This window comes from Protopterus annectens, chromosome 7.part0 (assembly GCF_019279795.1).
Source record: "Protopterus annectens isolate FY-2018-M chromosome 7.part0, PAN1.0, whole genome shotgun sequence".
NCBI lineage: Eukaryota > Metazoa > Chordata > Ceratodontiformes > Protopteridae > Protopterus > Protopterus annectens.
In genome coordinates, this window is record NC_056739.1 from 643,847,143 (window position 1) to 643,868,375 (window position 21,233).

Consider the following 21,233-nt stretch of genomic DNA (forward strand, 5'->3'; position numbering starts at 1 on the left):
CTCTTTTCATGTAGTCCAGGGAGGTACGTCTCAAGTCATTCACTCCAACATGGACAATGACAGAGCCTTATTTGTACTTGTTGTGGAGTGACTTGAGTGCATGCGTTATGTGGTGGATCCTGGCACCCAACAGGCAGCTGACTGTAATTTTCTCCTTGTTCAGCCTGGTGAGTGGGACATCAGAGTGCCTGACTAAAGTGTTGGGTAAGTTGTCTTGCCTTAGGGGCTGTTGTTGGGTGGCACACTGGTGTTGTGAGCTATGTGACACTTTGGTTGTGATTGGTGTTTGCATTTCAGCTTTGGAGGTCCTTGTTGCTTAAGCAGGTTACTGTTAAGAGCCTCCACATATGTGGGTTTAGTGTTGCTATGTGTGGGTGCTGGTGGTGTGGGTTTAGAAGGGCTATGTCTTGCTTGAGGTGTAGTGTGGGTGTTAACCTTCTCATCTTGACTGTCTAGCACAATATTGGGTGGAGAGAGCTTTGCTTCCAGTTTGGCTATGTAAGTACATCTCTTGTAGGTTGTAGTGTTGGATGGTAGGAGGAGAGGCTTGTCTGTGTACATGAGGCAATTGCTGCACTGCCCCAGTATGCCCAGATTCACCAGCTGGACAGGAGAAATCACTGGAAGCTGACCCTTGGACATACCTGGTTTGGTACTTTTTTTTGTAAAGTACAAGAGCTGTTTTCCCTTGCCTTAGCAAGGTACTTTGCAACTATAGGCTGTTTAGGGCCTTCGATTAATTTCTCCTTATTAACAAGAAAAGTTGAGTGCTTGCATCAGTTTAAGACTTCCTAGTGCTTTCCAGCAGGTTTTAAAGCAAGTGCTAGTCACAGGGGTGTTTAAAGGTAAGATGAAAAAAATGGTTTATCCTAAACACTGCAGTGTGCACTAGAGGAGTTAGATGCGAAAGTAGGTAACTTAAGTTTTACCTCTCTAAAAAGTTATGTTTTAGTGGAGAGTCACTATTTTTAAAACAGCAAGCTAGACTGAAAGGGGGTGGTCACTTTTGCATTCTGGTATTATGGAATATAGTAGGATGGCCAATAAATTTAAATAGTTGAAGGGGAGTGATTTCGCAAGATGATAATTTTGTGCTTACTCAAACAAGCCAGTAAAAACAGAGAGGAAAAGAGATATATGGTCAAATTAACATAAGGGGAAGGCAAATAGAAAGACAATGGTGTTTAAGAACACTACAGTAACCGGGAAGGAGGGTGGGGGAAAAATTTTCTGCCTCACTCACAAGAGACAGAGCTGTGGTCTCTTTTCAAGTTTTAATATGCAGTTAAAAGCAGAATACAAGTAAAACACAAGGTAAATAAAACAAATCATAGTATTCAAAATAGAAAAAGACAATAAAGTAATACAACAAATAAAAAGCAAACTAACCTTTCTCTCACAACAAAGTGTAGCAGAGTCTGGGTGAGCCTTTCTAGTGTGTAGGTTACTATGAATGGGAGCTGCTTAAGGAAGTGATGGTAGGATAAAGCTATGTTTTCAGAGAGGTATGGGCTAGTTCAATAAAGTTCACCAAGTTGGTGCTGTGTTTTTTAATGGCTTGAAGAATATGATGCCAGAAATGTAGGCTTTTATCAATAGTAACACCCAGGCAGTTTAGTTTGTGATGTGATTTATACTGTAATATTGACTTTTGATGTGATACTAAAGGTTTGTTTTTGGTTTTGGTACTGTTTTGATAAGATTAGCATTAATTGTTTTTTTTTGCATTTAGGATTAGGTTGGAGGTGAGCAACAATGAGTCAGTAAATGAGAAGAACTCTTGAGTGACATGCTAAAGGTATAGCATGTTAGGAGCTGTGCAGGTAAGGTTAGAGCCATCTGCATATTACACTACACTGGCATGTTTGGTTCCAGTGTGGAGGCCATTTATAAAGATGTTACAGAGCGTATAGCATGTTAGGAGCTGTGCAGGTAACGTTAGAGCCATCTGCATATTACATTACACTGGCATGATTGGTTCCAGTGTGCAGTTCATTTATAAAGATGTTACAGAGCAAATGTTCTAGGACTGAACGTTCAGGAACATTGAGTAAGTATTATCCCATTTTACAGCTTGTTACCTATTTGATGGGTAGCTCTGAAACCATATGAGGGATGAGGGATGAGTGATCAAGTCTTAAAGAAAAGAGTGTGGTTAGTATTTTTTATTACACATTGTATCAACTGCTTTAGATAGGTCTATGAAAAGAGAAGAGATAAGGTTACTTGTACTTCTGTGAAAGTTTTGGATGGGCAGTGTTTGAGCTATGTTGGGGATGGGAACCATGCACAGTTTGTTAAAGAAAGTTATTGCTGCTAAGATAGTTGAGAAGCTGAAAATGGATACATTTTTCAAGAACCTTAGAGGAGAAAGGACAACTGTAAGTCTATAGGTGGAGAATTGATTGCCAGCTTTGTGCAGGGGAATGATAACAATTTCTTCCAGAGTTTGAGGACATAGCTCTCCATCATTTACGGGTTTATCAGGAAGGAAATAGGGTAAGTAAGGATATCTGCTGCCATTTTAATGTATTCACCTGGTAGATTACCAATGGCTAAGGTGGTGGGTTTCAGGTTTTGAAGGTATCTTTTAATGCTAGCCATTGGGACAGGTTCAAACTTGAAAGGAGAATTATTTTCAGTACAGATTGGTAGGGTGAAGAGAGTAGCAGGGTTATTTTTGAGTTAGCTATGTACTGTTTCAACAAAGTGGTTATTGAACTGAGTAACAATAGCATCAGTAGCACTGTTTGTGTTTAGCAGAGCATATTATTTATTGCTGCCCAGAACAGTGTGTGTGCATATATATATATATATATATATATATATATACATATATATATATATATATATATATATATATATATATATATATATATATATATATATACACACACACACACACACACACACACACACACACACATATATGCATGTGTGTTTCTGAAAACTCGAACATTCAAAAAAAAATAACCTTTTTAGATTTTTGCTGGGGGGCAAGCCCCCCACACCCCCTGCAAACTAAGTATACCAATTCCAAGTTTACACTGCATTCACACATATACACACACACACACACACATATATATATATATATATATATATATATATATATATATATATATATATATATATATAGCTACTATGCATATTGTTTTATGTTTTTTTGTATTTTGTTTTTAACAGTGCTATCTTTACTTTGGAAGAGCTAAATGTTGATAGAAAAAGTGGTTGAAGAGTGAGGTCAAAATTGTTTTTAGATGATGGCCACACCCCATCCCCTTTTATTTCTTCCATCAAGCTTAAGACTATTGTAACCAGAGGACAGTATTTCTTTATCTTTCATATCTTGTTTGTGCCAAGTTTCTGTTACTGATAAAAATTCAAGGGAATAGATGGCAAAACATGCATGGAGGTCATCCAGTTTGTTTTAGAGTCTTCATGCATTTATGTTTAAGAACAGCAAACTTGATACCCTATTAAGGTAGGTGAAGGAAGCGAAACTGGATACCTTTGGTGAGCTGACACAGTTTTCTGGTTCTTTCATGTTTTAACTTTTTTTTTACTGTAATTTCTAAAGTTTATAAAAATCTGTAAACTGGCCTATGATGGATGTTACCACTAAGGTTCGGTGGTTTTAGGAAGTGGTGATTGAAGTATAGCCATTTGAATTTGTTCTTATTTATTATACTCAGTTTTTGGAGAACGAGGTTGTAATTCAGGCATTTAATTTTAAACAGGTCTGTGTTTGTGTAGTGATAGCAGTGTGGTGATATGTGACAATAAGGACTGCATTTTTTTATGGATCATGTGTGCTTGTGGGAGAAATAAAACGAGTTAGAAGGGGTGAGAGATATGATATAAGGTGGCACAGTAGTGACTGGAAGAGAAATAAACGTAAAGAGAAGAGAAATAAACGTAATGCAAACATTCATTTTGGGAAGGGGCAACAGTAGGAAAAGAGATGATAGGAGATAAGCAATTATGTCAAGTTGCAGGTGGAAGTATGTTCTAGAATGCACTCTGTTAGTGATTTCTTTAACAAGAGAAGATGGAAGGTGTAGTCAGAGGAGAAAGGTTACAGTTAATTAGAGAAGCTGATTGGATAGTATGAGTGCTAGGTATCTGAAAGGAAGAGTGATGCACAGAATTGAAGTCAATTGTAAAGTATGAATACATGGGTGGGTACAGATGGATAAGATAAATGTAGAGGAGATTGGGGTGAGTGGGAATTGGGAGTAGAGTAGGGCAGAAAAATTATGGTAGAGAGGTTCAAATCATATACCCTTGGAACAGGAAGCACCTCATTAATGAGTCAAAGCTTTTGCCCTCTGAGCTAACTGCCAAACCACTTTAACTTTGCAAGTGAATTGGTCCTTTGCCCACCTATTTGAACCACAAGCCCATTCACAAGGGCTAGGTAAATATGGACTGTTTAAAGTAACTGATCAGTAATTACCTGGAGAAAATGTACATAGAACTTAAGGAAAACATGCTTAAAATTAAACTTAAATTCAACCAAAGCACAAGCAAGACCATGTACTCTGTAGAAACATAAAATTAACTTTATTATGTAAGTTCTATAACATGGAGGTCTGTAGACTGGTTTCAGCATATCCCACCTTCCTTAGTACATCTGATGTACTGTAGAAGGTGGGATGTGTTGAAGCTGGTCTAGGAAAATCAGGTACAGAATACTGAAAATCCCTGAGCACTTCGTGCCCTCCATCTGTGGTAGGTTCGTATCTTTTTTTTGTGAAGAAGCCCTTTGGGGACCTTGATGCTCTGCTGATATGTTTTAATTTATGAATGCCCAGATCATCAGTCTGTTCCTTCCTGAAGGTATGCATTGATGGACAATGTGTCACTGAAAGGTAGATAGTACTCCATAGGCGTGGTAGTCTAGGGTATGGACTTGTAACATTTCCTAGAATGATTGATACTAACTACACCATAGACTGAAACTAACATTCAGGAACTCTGCATGGTAGTTGTATACCGCAGTCAGCATTTGTGTTGTAACTGAAGCATTACAAACATGAAAAAGTGCAGTCAAAGCAAAAAGGAAATCTCTGAAACTATAGCTAGTAGAATAAATCCTGCAGTTGCAGTATTGTTTGTGCCTGTAAGTGGAATTAAAATTCAGTCCTCCTTGTCATGTATGACAATGCTCTTCCACAGACTAGAATACCATAAAATACTTGGAGGAAAAGTTACAGTACTCCAGAGACATGAAAGCAAAGAACTGTACACACCAGTACTCCAGAGACATGTAAGCAAAGAACTGTACACACCAGTACTCCAGAGACATGTAAGCAAAGAATTGTACACACCAGTACTCCAGAGACATGTAAGCAAAGAACTGTACACATTCACACTCCTGTCTCCCTTGGCAGAATAAAGTGGCACAAACTGAACTAAACCCAAGCTGATGTCCAGTGCAGCCATCTGCACCTGCATGGTGTACAGTGTACCTCCATGTCCTTCGTAAGCATAGTATGCAAATTATACATCCACTGATGCACAGAAATGGAGGATGGCTGAAGACCATTCACTGAATGACTTCACTTAAAAGTGACAATTTCTTATGTGATTAATGTCATTTTAATACCAATAACCATGTTTGATTGTGGATAATACAGGATTTACCCATGGTGGGTTTTGTTGGATCAGTAAACCTTGCCAGCCTTAGGTAAACCTTGTGCATTGCCAACACCTGAATGCAATTTATTGCTAAAATGTTCTTAGTCTGAGTGTCCTTACTTGTTCATATCATTAGGGGGATATTATTTATATAGTGTGGGGTCATTTACTGCTCTGCAGATTAGGCATTAGTGTCCTGTAAAAAAGTGATATGATACAGAGGGGCGAAAAATGCTGCAGTGTTTGCCTTTAATTAGTCTTCAAACTTTATGTCATTGTGAAGATTCTTTCTACCTTCTCGAGTTGTATCAGAAGGCATTTGAGTAGGTGTTATGGGTTTTATAAAAATATAGCAAAGTGGCAATATATCAAAAGTTGTATAAAATCTGCAGTTTTTGTCAGTGACTATGCAGCAAAGCTGGGAAATGTGAAAAGCTACACAAAACTTGTAATTGCTTTAGTATAAAACCGCAGTGAATAGAAATAACTGATATATTTTTTCTTCTGAGAGGAGGAGGCAGCAACACATACATATACCCACTAGCAAGGTTGAGTCCGCTGCTTCCTGTCACTTAATGCCTTATGCAGCTGGGAACTTTCTAGAACATTTATTGTTTTAATGTAAATTTTGAATGATCAAGAAGAACTCAAGAAGGACCTCATGCAAGTTGGAGCGGGGATTGTTTGAAAGGAATGCACTGATTCTGTAGCTCCCAATATTAACTCTCTCCAGGTGTCAGTGATTTTCTGTCCATATGTGTCCTTCCAAGCAACCATTTCCAGATCAGGTTTTGCATAAATGTTGTTGCCCAAGAACTGTCTGCTACTCTGCATTGGTAAGTTAATTCCTATTTTGCTTTGCTTTCTATGTATTGGTAGTCAGAATCTAGTAATTTTGTAGCTAGAATAGTGTTAGAACTTGCTAGCTAATTATGTTTTTCTAATAGTGCCTTTTTTAGGCAAGGCTCAAATGATAAACCTACTGCCCTAGAAAACAAAAATGGAGAAAAACTAAGGGTAATACTGCTCAATGCCAGAAGTCTAAACCTCAAGATGCACGCCCTCGAAGCCCTCCTCAGTATGGAGAACATTGATGTCTGTGCTGTGACTGAAACCTGGTTCAAGGCTCCTGAGAGCACCCCAGCACTATCAGGTTATACCTCATATCATGCGTTCCGGCCCCAAAATCCGGACCGAACCACAAAAGGAGGGGAGTATCCATATTCATAAAGGATACCCACACCTCCAGGTTAGTGGCAATGCACGAAGCATCGGAGACCATCCAGGTGCAATTAACCATAGGTAAAACTGCCCTACAGTTTGTAGCATGCTACAGACCACCTTCTCAAACTCAGGAAACCCACACAGCCTTCCTGAAGACACTGGAGAGTATGAATGTCTCTCCAAACACCATCATATTGGGTGACTTCAACTACCCAAACATAGACTGGGAACATTACTCAAGCCCCAACACCCTAGCCCAAAGGTTCCTGGAGTTCATAAACTCAAATGCTATGGAACAACTAGTCACCATCCCCACAAGAGGAGAAAATATACTAGACCTGATCATCACAAGCATGGGGACAAAATGCTCCACACCTGAAGTATACCCCTCATTGGTGAGATCAGACCATAAATTAATCTCACTGGAGATCCACATCCCGCCCCACCCCCAGCAAAAAAGACCACAGTGAAGAACTTCTCAAAAGCAAACTTCACACTTCTTAAGACTGGAGTGGTATCCTTCAAGGCCCCCGAGCCAGTGGAAACCACAACCCACGCTGCTGAAACCCTTACAAATGCCTTCTACGAGCACCTCCAGGAATGTATGGATCAAGCAATCCCTAATAAAATCAAGACCCTTTCCACCAAAGGCAGGCGCCCAGCCTGGTGGACCCCAGCCATAAACAAACTCTACAACAAGAGGAGAAAGCTACTACATGACAGAGCAAAATCCCTAAAAGGGAAGGCATCTCTGATCAATACTAGCAAAACTACGATCACTCATAAAATCATCCAAGGCCAACTTTGAGAGAAAAATCGCTAATGACACAAAAGACAATCATAAGGCCTTCTTTAGCTATGTTAGAAACCTGGGTGGAAACTCCCAGATATGCTCAGAATTAGTCCAAAATGATAAAAAAAATCACTGAACCCACAGACATTGCCAACATACTGGCAGACAGGTTCAGTGCAAATTCCCCCCCCCTAAAAGGAGAAATATCTATCCCACCAGAGTCTAGCCTCCCAAACATCTCAGATGCCCAGGTGAGAGCTGTTCTCTCTAAAGCAAAAAACACAGCATCAATGGGACCGGACAGTGTCCCCGGCTGTGTGCTACGAACTCAATGAGGAACTAAACCCACACATAAGGCTGCTGTTTAATCTTAGCCTTACTACAGGATCGTGCCCAAAGAATGGCGACGGCAACTGTGGTCCCACTCCACAAAGGCGGTGCTTCTACGGACCCTGGAAATTACCGCCCCATAAGCTTGACGAGCCTTGTCTGCAAAGCTATGGAGAGGATCATAATGGAACTCATAAATAAAGACATTGGGGACCTACAGACACTGGATCCTACCCAATTTGACTTTGTCAAGGGCAGATCCTGCCTCTTGAACTTGGTCCACTTTTGAAACAGTCACTAAGGCCATTGATGAGGGTAAGGCAGTTCACACAGCCTACCTTGACCTAGCAAAAGCGTTGACACAATACCCCACTCGGGCATCATAGAAAAGCTCACCAGCTTAGATGTAAACCCATATGTCACAAGATGGGTTGCAAACTGGCTCAAGGACAGAACACACAGGGTTAGAGTTGCTGGTGCCATGTCAGACTCTAAGCCGGTCACGGCGGTGTCCCACAGGGCTCAGTCCTGGGCCCCTCTTGTTCGGCATTTATTTTTCTGAAGTGCAGGCAAACATAGGGGATTGTGGCTGACAAAATTTGCAGATGACTGCAAACTGGGCACCATAATTGACACTCCATCAGACACAGACATCCTCCAGAGAGGTCTCATAGAAATGGATAACTGGTGCCAGAGCCATGGCCTTAAGCTAAATGCCAAAAAATGTATAGTCATACCCTTTGGGAAAAACAAGGTAACCCCTAATTACCACATAGGTGGTAATCCATTAAACACGGAAGAAGTTATCAGGGACCTGGGGACCCAAGTTGACAGTAACCTCTCTTTTGACACTCACATTGCCAAAGTGGTTAGGAAGACCTTCTACATTGCCCACCTGATCATGAAGGGATTCACATCCAGATCAGGAAAGGTCATTGTACCCCTGTACTCTTCACCTATCAGACCAATGATTGAGTACAACGCACCATTTGGAATGTACCTTACCCGACACCTGCAGCAGTTGGAAAGACTCCAAAAGTTCCTCACCAAAAGGATAAAGGGGCTCAAACATATGTCATACGATGCCCGACTGAAGAAACTCCAGCTCTATTCAGTCACATACCGTCTGCTCAGAGGTGATCTGTGCCTGACATACAAGGCCATGTCCAACCCGGAATTAATGGACATGCTCCACCTCAAAAAATCCAAATCCACCAGACCCACGAGAGCAAGAGACTTAAACCTCAACACGGATATAAATAGGACGTGCTGGAGGGACAGATTCATCACCCAGAGACTCCCTACACTATGGAACAGAATCCCAGTCCATGTGAGGCAGAGCCCCTCACTGACTCTGTTCAAGAGAAATCTTGACAAGTGGATGGGAGATCGTAGGTTTACTCCGGGATTCATCTCTGTGTCACTGCTGGACAGAGGCACAGCAAACTAATGGGTATAGTATTCTCATCCTAAGGGGTGGTGAAAGCCACACACACTCTGGCTAGGCTTATAAATGCCCTAGGGCAGATAGCCTAGTATGAACCTATGAACCTATAATGCTGTCTTTCTCTTTAAAACATATTTTATATTTCTCTTTATATTCATATCATATTTAATTTTCAAACTTTTTCCTTAGTTTCTTTAAGTTACAAATTTTACTTTTCTTTCAAAAACTCTACTAAATTTATTAATTTATTCAGGGTAAATACACTGCTGTTGAATTTTAAAAGAAATGGAGAGGCTGATTAGCTTACCAACTATAACATTGTATAGTACAGTTAGTTCTTTTTAAGTGAAATGCTAGACTGTTCTGTTAGTAATGAGTAAAACTCAGTATGAAGCAGGACTGTCGTTATAGTGTTAAAAGTATTATTCCAAGAAATGAATTTGTGTGTATGCGCACGTTATCACACACACACACGCACACACACACACAAAATAAGTGAAACTTCACTAAGATTATTTGGTACATGAGCACAGACACACACACACACACACACACACACACAAAATATCCCCTCAATCCCTGGTACCAACATCCCTTTACTCGGCCTTTATGGTATGCTTCTACTAGCCAGATTACCTTGGCAAATCAAAAAGACAGATTTGAGTGGTATCAGTAACCTGAGCATTAACCTTTAAAGGGAAGGTGCCAACAGTTAATTTTACAACTCAACATACCTACACAAGAAGTAATAAATAAGTCAAGAGCTAGAAGTATTTAGAATTCAACAATAGAATTATTTACATACAATTTAGAAAAAAGAAATTAAACGATATATATGCCAACAGAATTCACAAGGAATGTAAAATAATAGTTTTCTTACGTAGACCGTAATTACTTTTAAATAAAGATTTGCCATTGGTTTATGGATAAATGGATTCTCTCTTTTCAAGATCAAAGCAGAATTTTCAAAGACTTTACAGAGAATAGCTTTATTAGGAGCATGTGAACATTGGCTCTAAGTTATCATCATCTTCAGGTGATGGCTTCGATCCCATGTGTGAAAAATAGGAAAAGAGATTGTGGATGGGTGGAGAGGTTATCAACAGTAGCTATGTCTCCAAGATTCTCTGTAGTAACTCATAACAGTGGAATCTCTGTCAATGAGAGGAATAGTTAAATGAAGTAACAGTCCTCCGTCTTTTAAAATGAAACCCATATAGGATTTCCTGGTGCTGCAGTATGAATTTGAGGACACTGTCTTGATTGCTCAGTTACATACTTTTGTGGGAAAGGAGAGAGATTCCCAAGGAGATGTCCAAATAATTATCATATGACCTATTTTAGTGTCTTCCAAGAAGGAGTAGACTTCCAGTGCATCTTAACTGCAGTACATTTTCACAGCAGCAAATGTACATTTTTATATGTGTACAGATGTACACATTTCTTTTAAATAATACAAAATTAACATATTTTTTCATAATTCAGTAAGCTTGAGTACAGCTTTATGCATTATCCCTGCAGCTTCCTTTAGAAAAAGTTGTATTCACAAAGCATATCACATGAATGGTGACCATTGACAAACATTCATCATCATGTTACTGTTTTGTCAACGTTTGGTTGTTGCCCATCATTACTCTGTAAACTGTATACATTCAGGAAAAAAGTTAGACTGATATGCAGTTCTGAATAATACATTACTTATCGGGTGTTGGAATGTAATGCCAGCTCAGCAGGAGGACACACTCACACCTGTGCCCACAGATCATCCTGATTAAGGATGGCTGTAACTAGAAAAATCTAGTGCCTTTCATTGTTTTGTTGTTTAATATCTGAAATGTGCATTGTGGAGGGGCAGTCAAAAAACTGTGCTACCTGAGAGATGCTCCCATCCCAGCCATCAGTGCACAGGACTACAGACAGATTGAGAGGTCAGTAGAAGTACAAGGCAACTGAGTCTTTTGACCATTTATGCCTTCCCATTACTACCATTAGACAGAATGTCTTCTGTTGAGGTGGGTCCACCAGTCAAGCCAAGAGTGGATTTGTGAATACCTATCCAATCATCCAGTTCCCATTTAAAATAAGATAATATATCACACTACTTAATTTGTAGTAAACATCTATGGCAGAAGTGTGTGTGTGTGGAGGGGGGGAGGTAAGATGGGTGCAGAGATGCAAAGGAAATGTAAGAAAAAAAATCAGTTAGCATACAGTTACGTGAACATTACTAAACTTTTCAAACACATACTGAAATGAACATTCTCCCTTATCACAAGATCTCACTTGGGATATCTGTGAGTCAGGATTATTTTTTGCACTTCCTTATGCAAAGACTACAAAAGCCTATCTGCAGATACCAGGGATGTAGCCAGTATGGTGGATGGTTTGAAAGATATAGCAAAAACGTAATACGAGTTTGCAGTCAAGTCTTGATGATAGCAGTTGAGTGATATGGATTATAAAGATGATTATAGAGAACTGTAAAAGAAGGTAATAGTGCAATTATAATATAAAATTAAATGCAAGAAGTAATTAACAGTACAAGACATTACCTAAAATTATCCTGAATCCCCAGTTAGGGTTGAAGGAGAAATAGAGACTATCCCAGCAGACAATGGGTGCAAGGCATAGAAACTAACAATGGATAGGATGTCATTTATTGTCGCACAAACATGTGCACAGGTGCATGTACATGCACACTTACACACACACACACACACACACACACACACACACACACACACACACACACACACACACACAAACAAACACAGAGTATGTGCATTTATTGCCAACTTGCCATCACCATGTCTTTAAGATGTGGGAGGAAAACTGAGTACTTGAATAAAATTCACACAAAGAACATAGTAGACTCTGTGCTGAAAGCTCACCTTCTAAGAACTGAACTTTATGAAACAAGTGAGTGAAGCAGTGACATTCCTGCTGCACTAGTGTGCTACTCCATTGCTTGATATCATTTTATAATTTTGTTGGCTTTGTTTAGTCACACTCATCATCATCCTCTGCTCCTTTTTTCCTATTTTACATGGGGTTGTGGTGTCATGTCAGCTATAGCTACCTCTCAGGATTAATGCCACTCACCTACCTTCTTTGACACTCATGGTTGAGTGCTGTGTCTTCTCTCACACAATCCATCCATCTTTTTGCTGCACATCCTCCTTTCTTCTTGCCTTCTTCCTGTATCTCCAAAATCTTCACCAAATAATCTTTTGCTTTCCAGCACATGTGCCTGAACCACCGTAGTCTGTTCTTTTTAGCTCTGTCTGCAATTGGAGCTTCTTTGGCTTATGCTCTAATGTCATCATTCCTTTGTCTGTTTCACACTGTATATTCTACCACTCACCTCAGGCACTATCTCTCCATCACTACTAGGTTCCTCTACTTCTCTGCCTTCACTGCCCAGCTTTCTGTACCATACAGTAGCACTGGGCACATCATTGTTCTGCACACCTTACTCTTCCACTTCTTTGGCATTCTTCTGTCATACACTACCCCTAACACTGTGTGCCAGTTGGCTGCAGTCCCCTTGATTTTAGCTGTCATTCATATTTCTGTTCTCCTCAGCTATCCCCCCTGAATACAGGAATCGTTTATCCTGTTGCACTGTTTTCCCTTCCATCTCAGTTTTTGACTTCTCCTGATTTCCTCCATTTGCTGCAGTGTCAACTTTCTTTTCTGTACACTATTTCTTCCCACGTGCCTTTAGGTCTGCATTCCGTTCCCCTGTCATTTGCTAAAGTTATTGCTCATAGTCTGTATGTAATGCCACATTATATGCATAAAGGAGCTTTGTTGATCTGCTCCTACAGCCTGTTTGCCACTGTAGTTCGTCATAAGTATCAACAGCCGTAAGCTCAGATTGGAACACTAATAAACCCTCACTCCCATGGGAACCCCTTAGTGAGTCTGAATGTTGTTTATACTTCTATCACTGGGTCCTTGTACATAGTCTGCACTAATTTCACCCATGTTTCTGGGACTTTGAACCATCACAGGACTACCCAAATCAACTTTCTTGGGACCTTGTCTTATGCCTTCTCTGTCTAGTAATGCCAAGTTGGACTTTTTTCTCATCTCTAGCTTCTTTTCAACTGTCTGTCTCACTGCAGACATTGGGCCAGTTGTACTGCAACTTGATCAGAAGCCAAACTGCTGCTCTCTCATCTTACTTTCGACTACTCTGTATATTTATAAATCACCCTCTCCGGCACCTTCCTACAGTGTAACAAAGGTTTGATACCTGTATACTACTCACAGTTGTGAATGTTCCCTTTGTTCTTATACACAGGTACTAGAATGCTTACTCAATAGTCATCTAAGATACACCCGTCACTCCTTACTGTTATAACTACCCCCAGGAATCATTATGACTACATCTAGGAGCCATTTCCCCTGAGACTCCAACTTCAAATTTCACTTGTTTTTCATTGGTTATTTTGCTTCCTTGACTGATACTCATACGAGTTTACCTTGGCCTGGTCTTCTAATAAGACTCACCCTACTTGTGAAAGCCCTGTGTCTGGCTCACTGCTGGAGTTTTAAAATAAGAAAAGAGGCCAGGGAAGTAATTTTATTTTCTTTCTTTGAGTCTGCAATTGATTTTATACACATTTAGAGCCTTCTGTTTATGCATTTTATTTACTGCTTTTATTTCCTGTTTTGAGAAATCTGTAGGCCTAAATTTTTTCCCACCCACCTAGTTCCACCCAGCTGCTGTTGTGCTTTTCAAACTTGTGACTTTTGAGCTGCCTACCCCTACTGTAAATTTAGCTTTTCCATATTTTATGTCATCTTATCTACTCATTTTAATGGGACTCAAAAGATCGAACTGGAAGGCCCTCCCCTAAGACTCGTAAAGCCTGTGTTAACCTGTTTCATATCATCCAACTCAGTTAGTGGCCACTGCAACATTTAGAGTGTTAATCTCAACTTTCCATTTTACTTTTAAAATCTGTTACATCTGGGACTATACTACCACTCACTGAGGAGCCTGGGAACTGGTTTTCGGTAATTATCTTGGGAATAATGCTTCTATTTCTCTCTTGGTGAGAGAAGGAGCAGAGCACATTATATCTTGACCCCCCCGGGGATTACCAATCACTGGGGAGCCTGGAAATTGCTTATTGGAGGCCAGCTTGAGATTTGTGCTACTGCATTGCTCCTGGTGAGGAAGGGGCAGAGGAGCACTCTTTACCCTTAAAGGATATCACTGTGTGAAAACAGACTAAGATCATACTTCTTATCCCTCTGGCACCCCTCTCAGTGGGTACAAAAACAGGAGCATAACATACCTTGCTAGCTGTCCCCCTGTAACCCACTATACTTATACCTGGAACCATGGATCTTCACTTTCTTACAGTGTCTGCAGCCAGTTCTCTGACAGACACTTAACTCTTAAATAGTCTGATACAGTATGTGAGAGAGATACACAGCCATTACAGATATGAAACAGATTGTCAGAAACACACAACCCTACCCAATGTCTACCATATACACACTATAGGACAAGCACATAGACCCACATATGGTAAGGCTCTTAAAAGTGCCCAAACCAAATCCTCAAAGGCCTCCCAGATGCAAGAATTACAATAACTGCTCTTAGAAACCTCAAAAACATACTATCAAACCAACAACCACCATGACAGAGACAGACTCAGACTCAAATCATAGTGTCTCTATGCCTAACCCATAACGGATACTGCCATACAATTCAACATTTTGGTCATAAGAGACTCCATTGTGAGGCCCACTGATGTCCCACTCACCAAGCTGAGCAAAAAAAAGGGTTACAGTCCACTGCCTACCAGAGGTCAGGATATGCCAAGATAATACAGTCATCTCATTGAAACACAAGTATCTATATGGCCATAGTCATAGAAATGACCTAAGATCTACCTAATTGGACTGTATAAATAGAGACATGATGAAGTTTTCAGATTGTGTGTTCCAGGCCAGTATGACCCTAGCACTGAGCAGCATTCTACCTTATCCAAGGATGATGCCACAGTACGAAAAAAAATCATTGATTTTAATAACTGACTGATGTTTTGGTGTCATTCAAAGGGAGTGCAATATTTCTCAGCCTGGGAGAATACAGTTGATGAAATGCATTCATAATCCCAAAGCACAAAAACACAGAGAACGTAAACATTGACCACATCAGGTCAAAGCAAAACAAACAGAATAACTAAAAAACAAGTGCTATGCAGGGGTCAAGCCCCCTTGCACCCACCACACCCCCTGTTACTTATATGTACCAACTCTGAGATTATACCACTTTGGGGAAATAGCAAAAACCCAGTCCTTGCTATGCTGCAATCTCACACAACAAGCCACAGGCTTTTTGACTTTGTAATGTACATGTAAAAAGCTGGTAGTAAATGCATTTGGTGTTCTGTGTTGCAACCTTCTCTAGTCCATCTTTCAGTCATCATTGTTTTTATCATTTGGGATTCTAAATGTAGGCCAGTTGACAGATCATGTTGCTTTGCCAGGAATGATCTACACCTGTCCCCTCTAGGCCTTCAGATATTGGCTAAAACCTTGTTCACCTCTTTAGTGGCTTTTTAAGGCATTGCCAACCTAATAAATCACCTGACATATCTAAACCAGCCCAAAATTACCTAAAAGTTATACTACTCAATGCCAGGACTCTAAACAAAAAACTTCACTCTCTGCAAGCTGTCCTCACCCTGGAGGATGTAGGCATCTGTGTAATTACTACTACATGGTTGAAAGCCATGGAGAACACAATGGCAATACACATTTAGACCAGCTACTGCATAGAAAGGACAAAAGGTGGAGGTGTCTCAATTTTCAGCGAAAGCAACCTCACTTCAAGGCTTGTCATCCAGCTCCTCCACGTACAACTCACTATAAGCAGGATTCCATACCATATCCTTGTGAGCTATAGGTCCCTTCTATGGCACAGGAAGCACTTGCTTAAATGAACCTAAGTCACTCTCAATTCAGCCCAACGTCATACACATGGGTGACTTCAATTACCTCACTATAAACTGGGAATTGCCATATATGGCCTCAGACCTCCAGGTACAAAGATTCCTGGACTATGTCAACGTGAATGTCCTGAAGCAGCTACTTCATAAGCCTACTAAGAGCAGCAACATCCTTCTTTTAATCCTCACAAAAATGGGTGAACCTTGCTTCCCCATAAGTAAAATGTCCTCATCAGTTTGGTCAGATCATAAAGCTGTATCCTTCAATGCAAAAATAAAACCAGGGACACCATGTAATCCTGGTATTTTTAGAATTATTCCAAGACAAACTTTCTACATTTAGGTGATACTTGGGCACAATTTCAAGCACATCCTAACACAGGGAACATTGCTGCCCATTCAGTCTGTGATAATGCCTTTTAACAATCATGTATGCAAGTACACAGAGGCTGTGGTACTGACCCAAAATAAGCACAAGACCAGCTCAGAAAAACAGCCAATCTGATGCAGTCCCAACATTAATAGGTTGTATAACAAAAGGAAGAATATTATGGCCAAAAAATAGGAAACACAATGCTTATCAAGGTAGGAACTCCCTCATCAAACTAAAACAACTCAGGGGATTAATCAAGTCTACCAAAGCCACACTTGAGGTAAAAGTAGCCTCCCAAGCTGAGGATAACCACAGGGCATTATTCAGCTATGCGTGAAACCTCAAAGGCAGTACACAACAATGTTCCAAACTATTTGTAAATGGAGACACCTATACTGAGCCAGAGGATATAGCAAATCTAATGGCTGATTAATTCAGTTCCAGTTTTATCCCACTTTCTTCCCTAGATACCTCTCAAGAGATACCCCCAACCATAACTTCCTCAACTGTCTCTAGGCAGTATGTCCTGAGCACATTCTCCAAGCCAAAAACTCTACACCAATAGGACCTGACAGTATTCCAGGATGCCTCTCCTTTTTTAATTTCTCCAAGTCTTTTGAGTTTCTAATACCATGATTGGAATGGACCCCATTCTTAAGTCAAAGTATGATTAAAGTTCATGAAATTAATATTGTTTCAATCTTTGATGTCAGCCAGAAGTGCTCTTTGCAGCACCCGCAATGTGCCCAGTAATGACTCCTCCTGCAATTCGTACAGGGTTACATGAATTGATAGCATGTCTAAATACAATTGTAAATTCTTTTTTATAAGACCCATTGCTCCTACTACTATTGGAACTATCTGGGTATCTTTCTTCCACATTGCTCTTGTTTCTGCCTGCAAATCCTGATATTTTATGACTTTGTGTCTCTCTGTGAGGTTTAGATCCCTAGAGCATGTGGTTCAAGGGGATATGGTTTTCTTTAAGTGGAGCATGTCCATCAATTCTGCGTTGGACATGGCCTTGTATGTCAGGCATACATCACCTCTGAGTAGGTGGTATGCAGCTGAGTACAGCTGGAGTTTCTTCAGTCGAGCTGCATAGGGCATCTGTTTGAGGCCAGTGATCCTCTTGGTGAGGTACTTCTGTGGTCTTTCCAGCTGTTGCAGGTGTCTTGTAAGGTACATCCCAAATGGGGCATTGTACTCTATGATGGGTCTGATGAGTGATGCGTAGAGGGGCGCAATGACCTCTTTTGATCTGGATGCAAACCCTTTTGTGATTAGGTGAGCCACATAGAAGGATTTTCTAACCACTTTGGCAATGTGATTATCAAAGGAGAGATTACTATCTACTTGGGTCCCCCCAGATCCCTTATTACGTCTTCCATATTTAGGGGGCTACCACCTATGTGGTAGTTTGTGGGTACTTTGTTTTTTCCAAAGAGGATGACTATGCACTGTTTGGCATTTAGCTTGAGGCCATGGTATTGACACCAGGTATCTTTCTCAGTGAGACCTTTTTGGAGGATTTCTGTGTCAGCCGGAGAGTCAGTTATAGCCCCTTGTTTGCAGTCATCTGTGAACATGGTCAGCCATAGTCCTCCTCTGCTTGCCTATTCCTCTGAGAAGTATATGCCGAACAGGAGGGGTCCTAGGACTGAGCCCTGGGGAATGCCACTTGTAACCGGTTTAGATTCAGACCTAGCTCCCGTAACTCTTACCATGTGGGTTCTGTCCATGAGCCAGTTGGCAACCCATCTTGTGGCATAGGGGTTTATGTTCAGTCTGGTGAGCTTATAATACCAGAATGGGGAATTGTGCCGAAGGCCTTTGCAAGGTCTAGGTAGGCTGTGTGGACCACCTTTCCCTCTTCTATAGCCTTGGTAACTGTCTCAAAGAAATCCACCAGGTTTAGGAGGCATGATCTGCCCTTAACAAAGCTGAACTGTGTAGGGTCCAGTGTTTTGAGGTTCCCAATGTCTCTGTTAATGAGATCCATGATGATGCACTCCATAGCCTTGCAGACCAGGCTAGTCAGACTTATAGGGCAATAGTTCCCAGGGTCTGTTGTGGCTCTGCCTTTGTGGAGTGGGATGACCATTGCTGTGTGCCACTCTATGAGTACGTAGCCTGTGGAGAGGCTGAGTTTGAACAGTGTGTTTAGGTGAGGCATTAGTTAATCTTTGAGCTCATGTAGGACGCAGCCTGGGACACCATCCAGTCCCATTGATGCTGTGTTTTTGGCTGTGGAGAGGGCTGTTGTAAGCTGAGTGTCTGTGATTTCATGGGCATTACATTCTTCTGGTATGGTTATGGGTACTTTTGGGGGTGAGAGGGGGGTGAAGATTGCACTGAACCTGTCTGCTAAGATGTTGGCGATATTGGTCGGTTCAGTGTATTTTGTGCCATTCTGCACTAACTCCAAGCAGATCTGAGCATTGCCACTTAGATTCTTGAAATAGCTAAGGAATACCTTGTGGTTATCTTTGGAGTCCTTGGCAATTTTTATTTCGAAGCTAGCCTTGGATGATTTTATGAGGGATCGTAGTTTCTTGCTGATACTGATCAGGGATGTCTTACCTTCTTGGGATTTTAATCTTTTCTGTACTACTTTCCTCCTTCTATTTTATAACTTGCTTATGGCAGGGGTCCACCAGACTGGTTTCCTTTTCTTGGAGGAGTGAGTCTTGGTTTTGCTTGGGATAGCACGATCCATGCATTTTTGTAGGTGTCCATAGAGTGCATTAGTAAAGGATTTTGCAGCTTGGGCAGCGTTATCCTTTAGCATGGGGGATTTTAAACTTTCCACCTTGGTCTTAAGTAACGTGAAGTTTGCTTTTGAAAAGTTTTTCCTGGTGGTTTGTTTGACCGGGGTGGGGGCAGAATGTGGCTATCCAGAGTGATTTGTTTATGGTCAGATCTAACCAGCGAGGGGTTGACCTCTGGTGTGGAAAACCTGTTGCCCATGTTGGTGATGACCAGGTCCAATATATTGTCACCTCTGGTGGGGGTGTTGACCAGTTGATCCAGGGTGTTTGAGTTTAAAATTCTAGGAAATGTTAGGCAAGGGAGTTAGTGCTTTAGTTGTTCTCCCAGTTAATGTTTGGGTAATTGAAGTCACCCAATATCAGGGTGTTTGGTAGGACCTTTATGTTTCTCAGTGTTTCCAGAAATGTAGAATGGGGGTCCTGGGACATGGTGGGTGATCTGTAGCAAGCTACAATTTAAATTGCAGTTTTGCCTGTTGTTAGTTGCACGTGGATGATCTCTGAAGCATCATGCTGTGCCACTAACCTGGAGGTGTGGGTATCCTTGATGAATATGGATACGCCCCCGCCTTTTGTATTTCGGTCCGGGTTTTGTGGCTGAACTGTATGGTATGAGTTGTAGCCTGGTAGTGCTGGGGTGCTCTCTGGAGCCTTAAACCAGGTTTCTGTTACTGCACATATATTGATTTTCTCCATACTGAGGAGTGCCTCGAGTGTGTGCATTTTGAGGTTTAGACTTCTGGCATTGAGCAGCATTACCCTCAGTTTTTTGTTACTTGTGCTATTTACGGTGGTGGGTTTGTCTTTTGAGCCTTGCCTAAAAAAGGCACTGTGGGGGTGGCAAGAGCCTTGGCCAGTATTCGAAAGCCTAAGGGTGACAGGTGCAAGCCATCTCTAGCAAAGCAGCGTGGCTTGTCAAGCATGTCATCCCAGGCTGACAGACACTGGATCCCCTTTGAATGACACCAGAAGCTTAGCCGATTGTTGAAATTGATCATTTTTTCTTTATACCGTGGTATCATTCTTGGTGAGGGCAGGATGCTACTCAAGGTCGGGGCCATACTGGCCTGGGCTATGTGATCAGAGAGCTCTTCCATGTCTCTTTTCATGTAGTCCAGGGAGGTACGACTCAGGTCATTCACACCAACATGGACAATGACAGAGTCATATTTGTACTTGTTCTGGAGTGACCTGAGTGCTTGTGTTATGTGGCGGATCCTGGCACCCGACAGGCAGCTAACAGTAATCTTCTCCTTGTTCAGCCGAGTGAGTGGGACATCAGTGTGCCTGACAATAGAGTCACCTATTACTAGTGTGTTGGGTATGTTATTTTGCCTGAAGGGCTGTGGTTGCATGGCGCACTGGTTTTGTGAAGTTTGTGTTTCATGGTTTGTGTTGGAGGGGGGTGGAGGTTGCTTGGATGTCTGCTTTGGAGGTCTCTGTTGCTTTTGCAGATTTTTATTCAGAGCCTCTGAGTATTTTTTCTTATATTTATGTGTGTTTTTTGCCAGTGCTGGCTTCATAGGTCTATGTGAGACTGGTGGTGTGATGCAAGTAGTTCCCTTCTTCTCTTTACTGTCTGGTCCAGTCTTGGGTTGAGAGAGCTTAGCCTCCAGTGTGGCTGTATAATTGCATCTCTCACATGTATTACTGTTTGGTGGTAGGAGGAGAGGGT

The 21,233-nt window shown here is 41.2% G+C and overlaps 1 protein-coding gene across 2 annotated transcripts in view; it reads left to right on the plus strand.

The window, feature by feature from the left end:
• Nucleotides 1–21,233, plus strand: part of LOC122806629 (nuclear receptor ROR-alpha A) — a 1,380,884-nt gene that overhangs the window by 998,652 nt on the left and 360,999 nt on the right. Inside the window, exon 1 of one of the 2 annotated variants that reach the window (XM_044077212.1) lies at nucleotides 1,731–1,823. The exons of the other annotated variant lie outside the window; for it this stretch is intronic. Coding sequence (XP_043933147.1) covers nucleotides 1,806–1,823 — 18 coding nt within the window. The 5' untranslated portion in view covers nucleotides 1,731–1,805. Of the gene's footprint in view, nucleotides 1–1,730; nucleotides 1,824–21,233 lie in introns of those variants that run through there. 2 annotated transcript variants of the gene reach the window in all.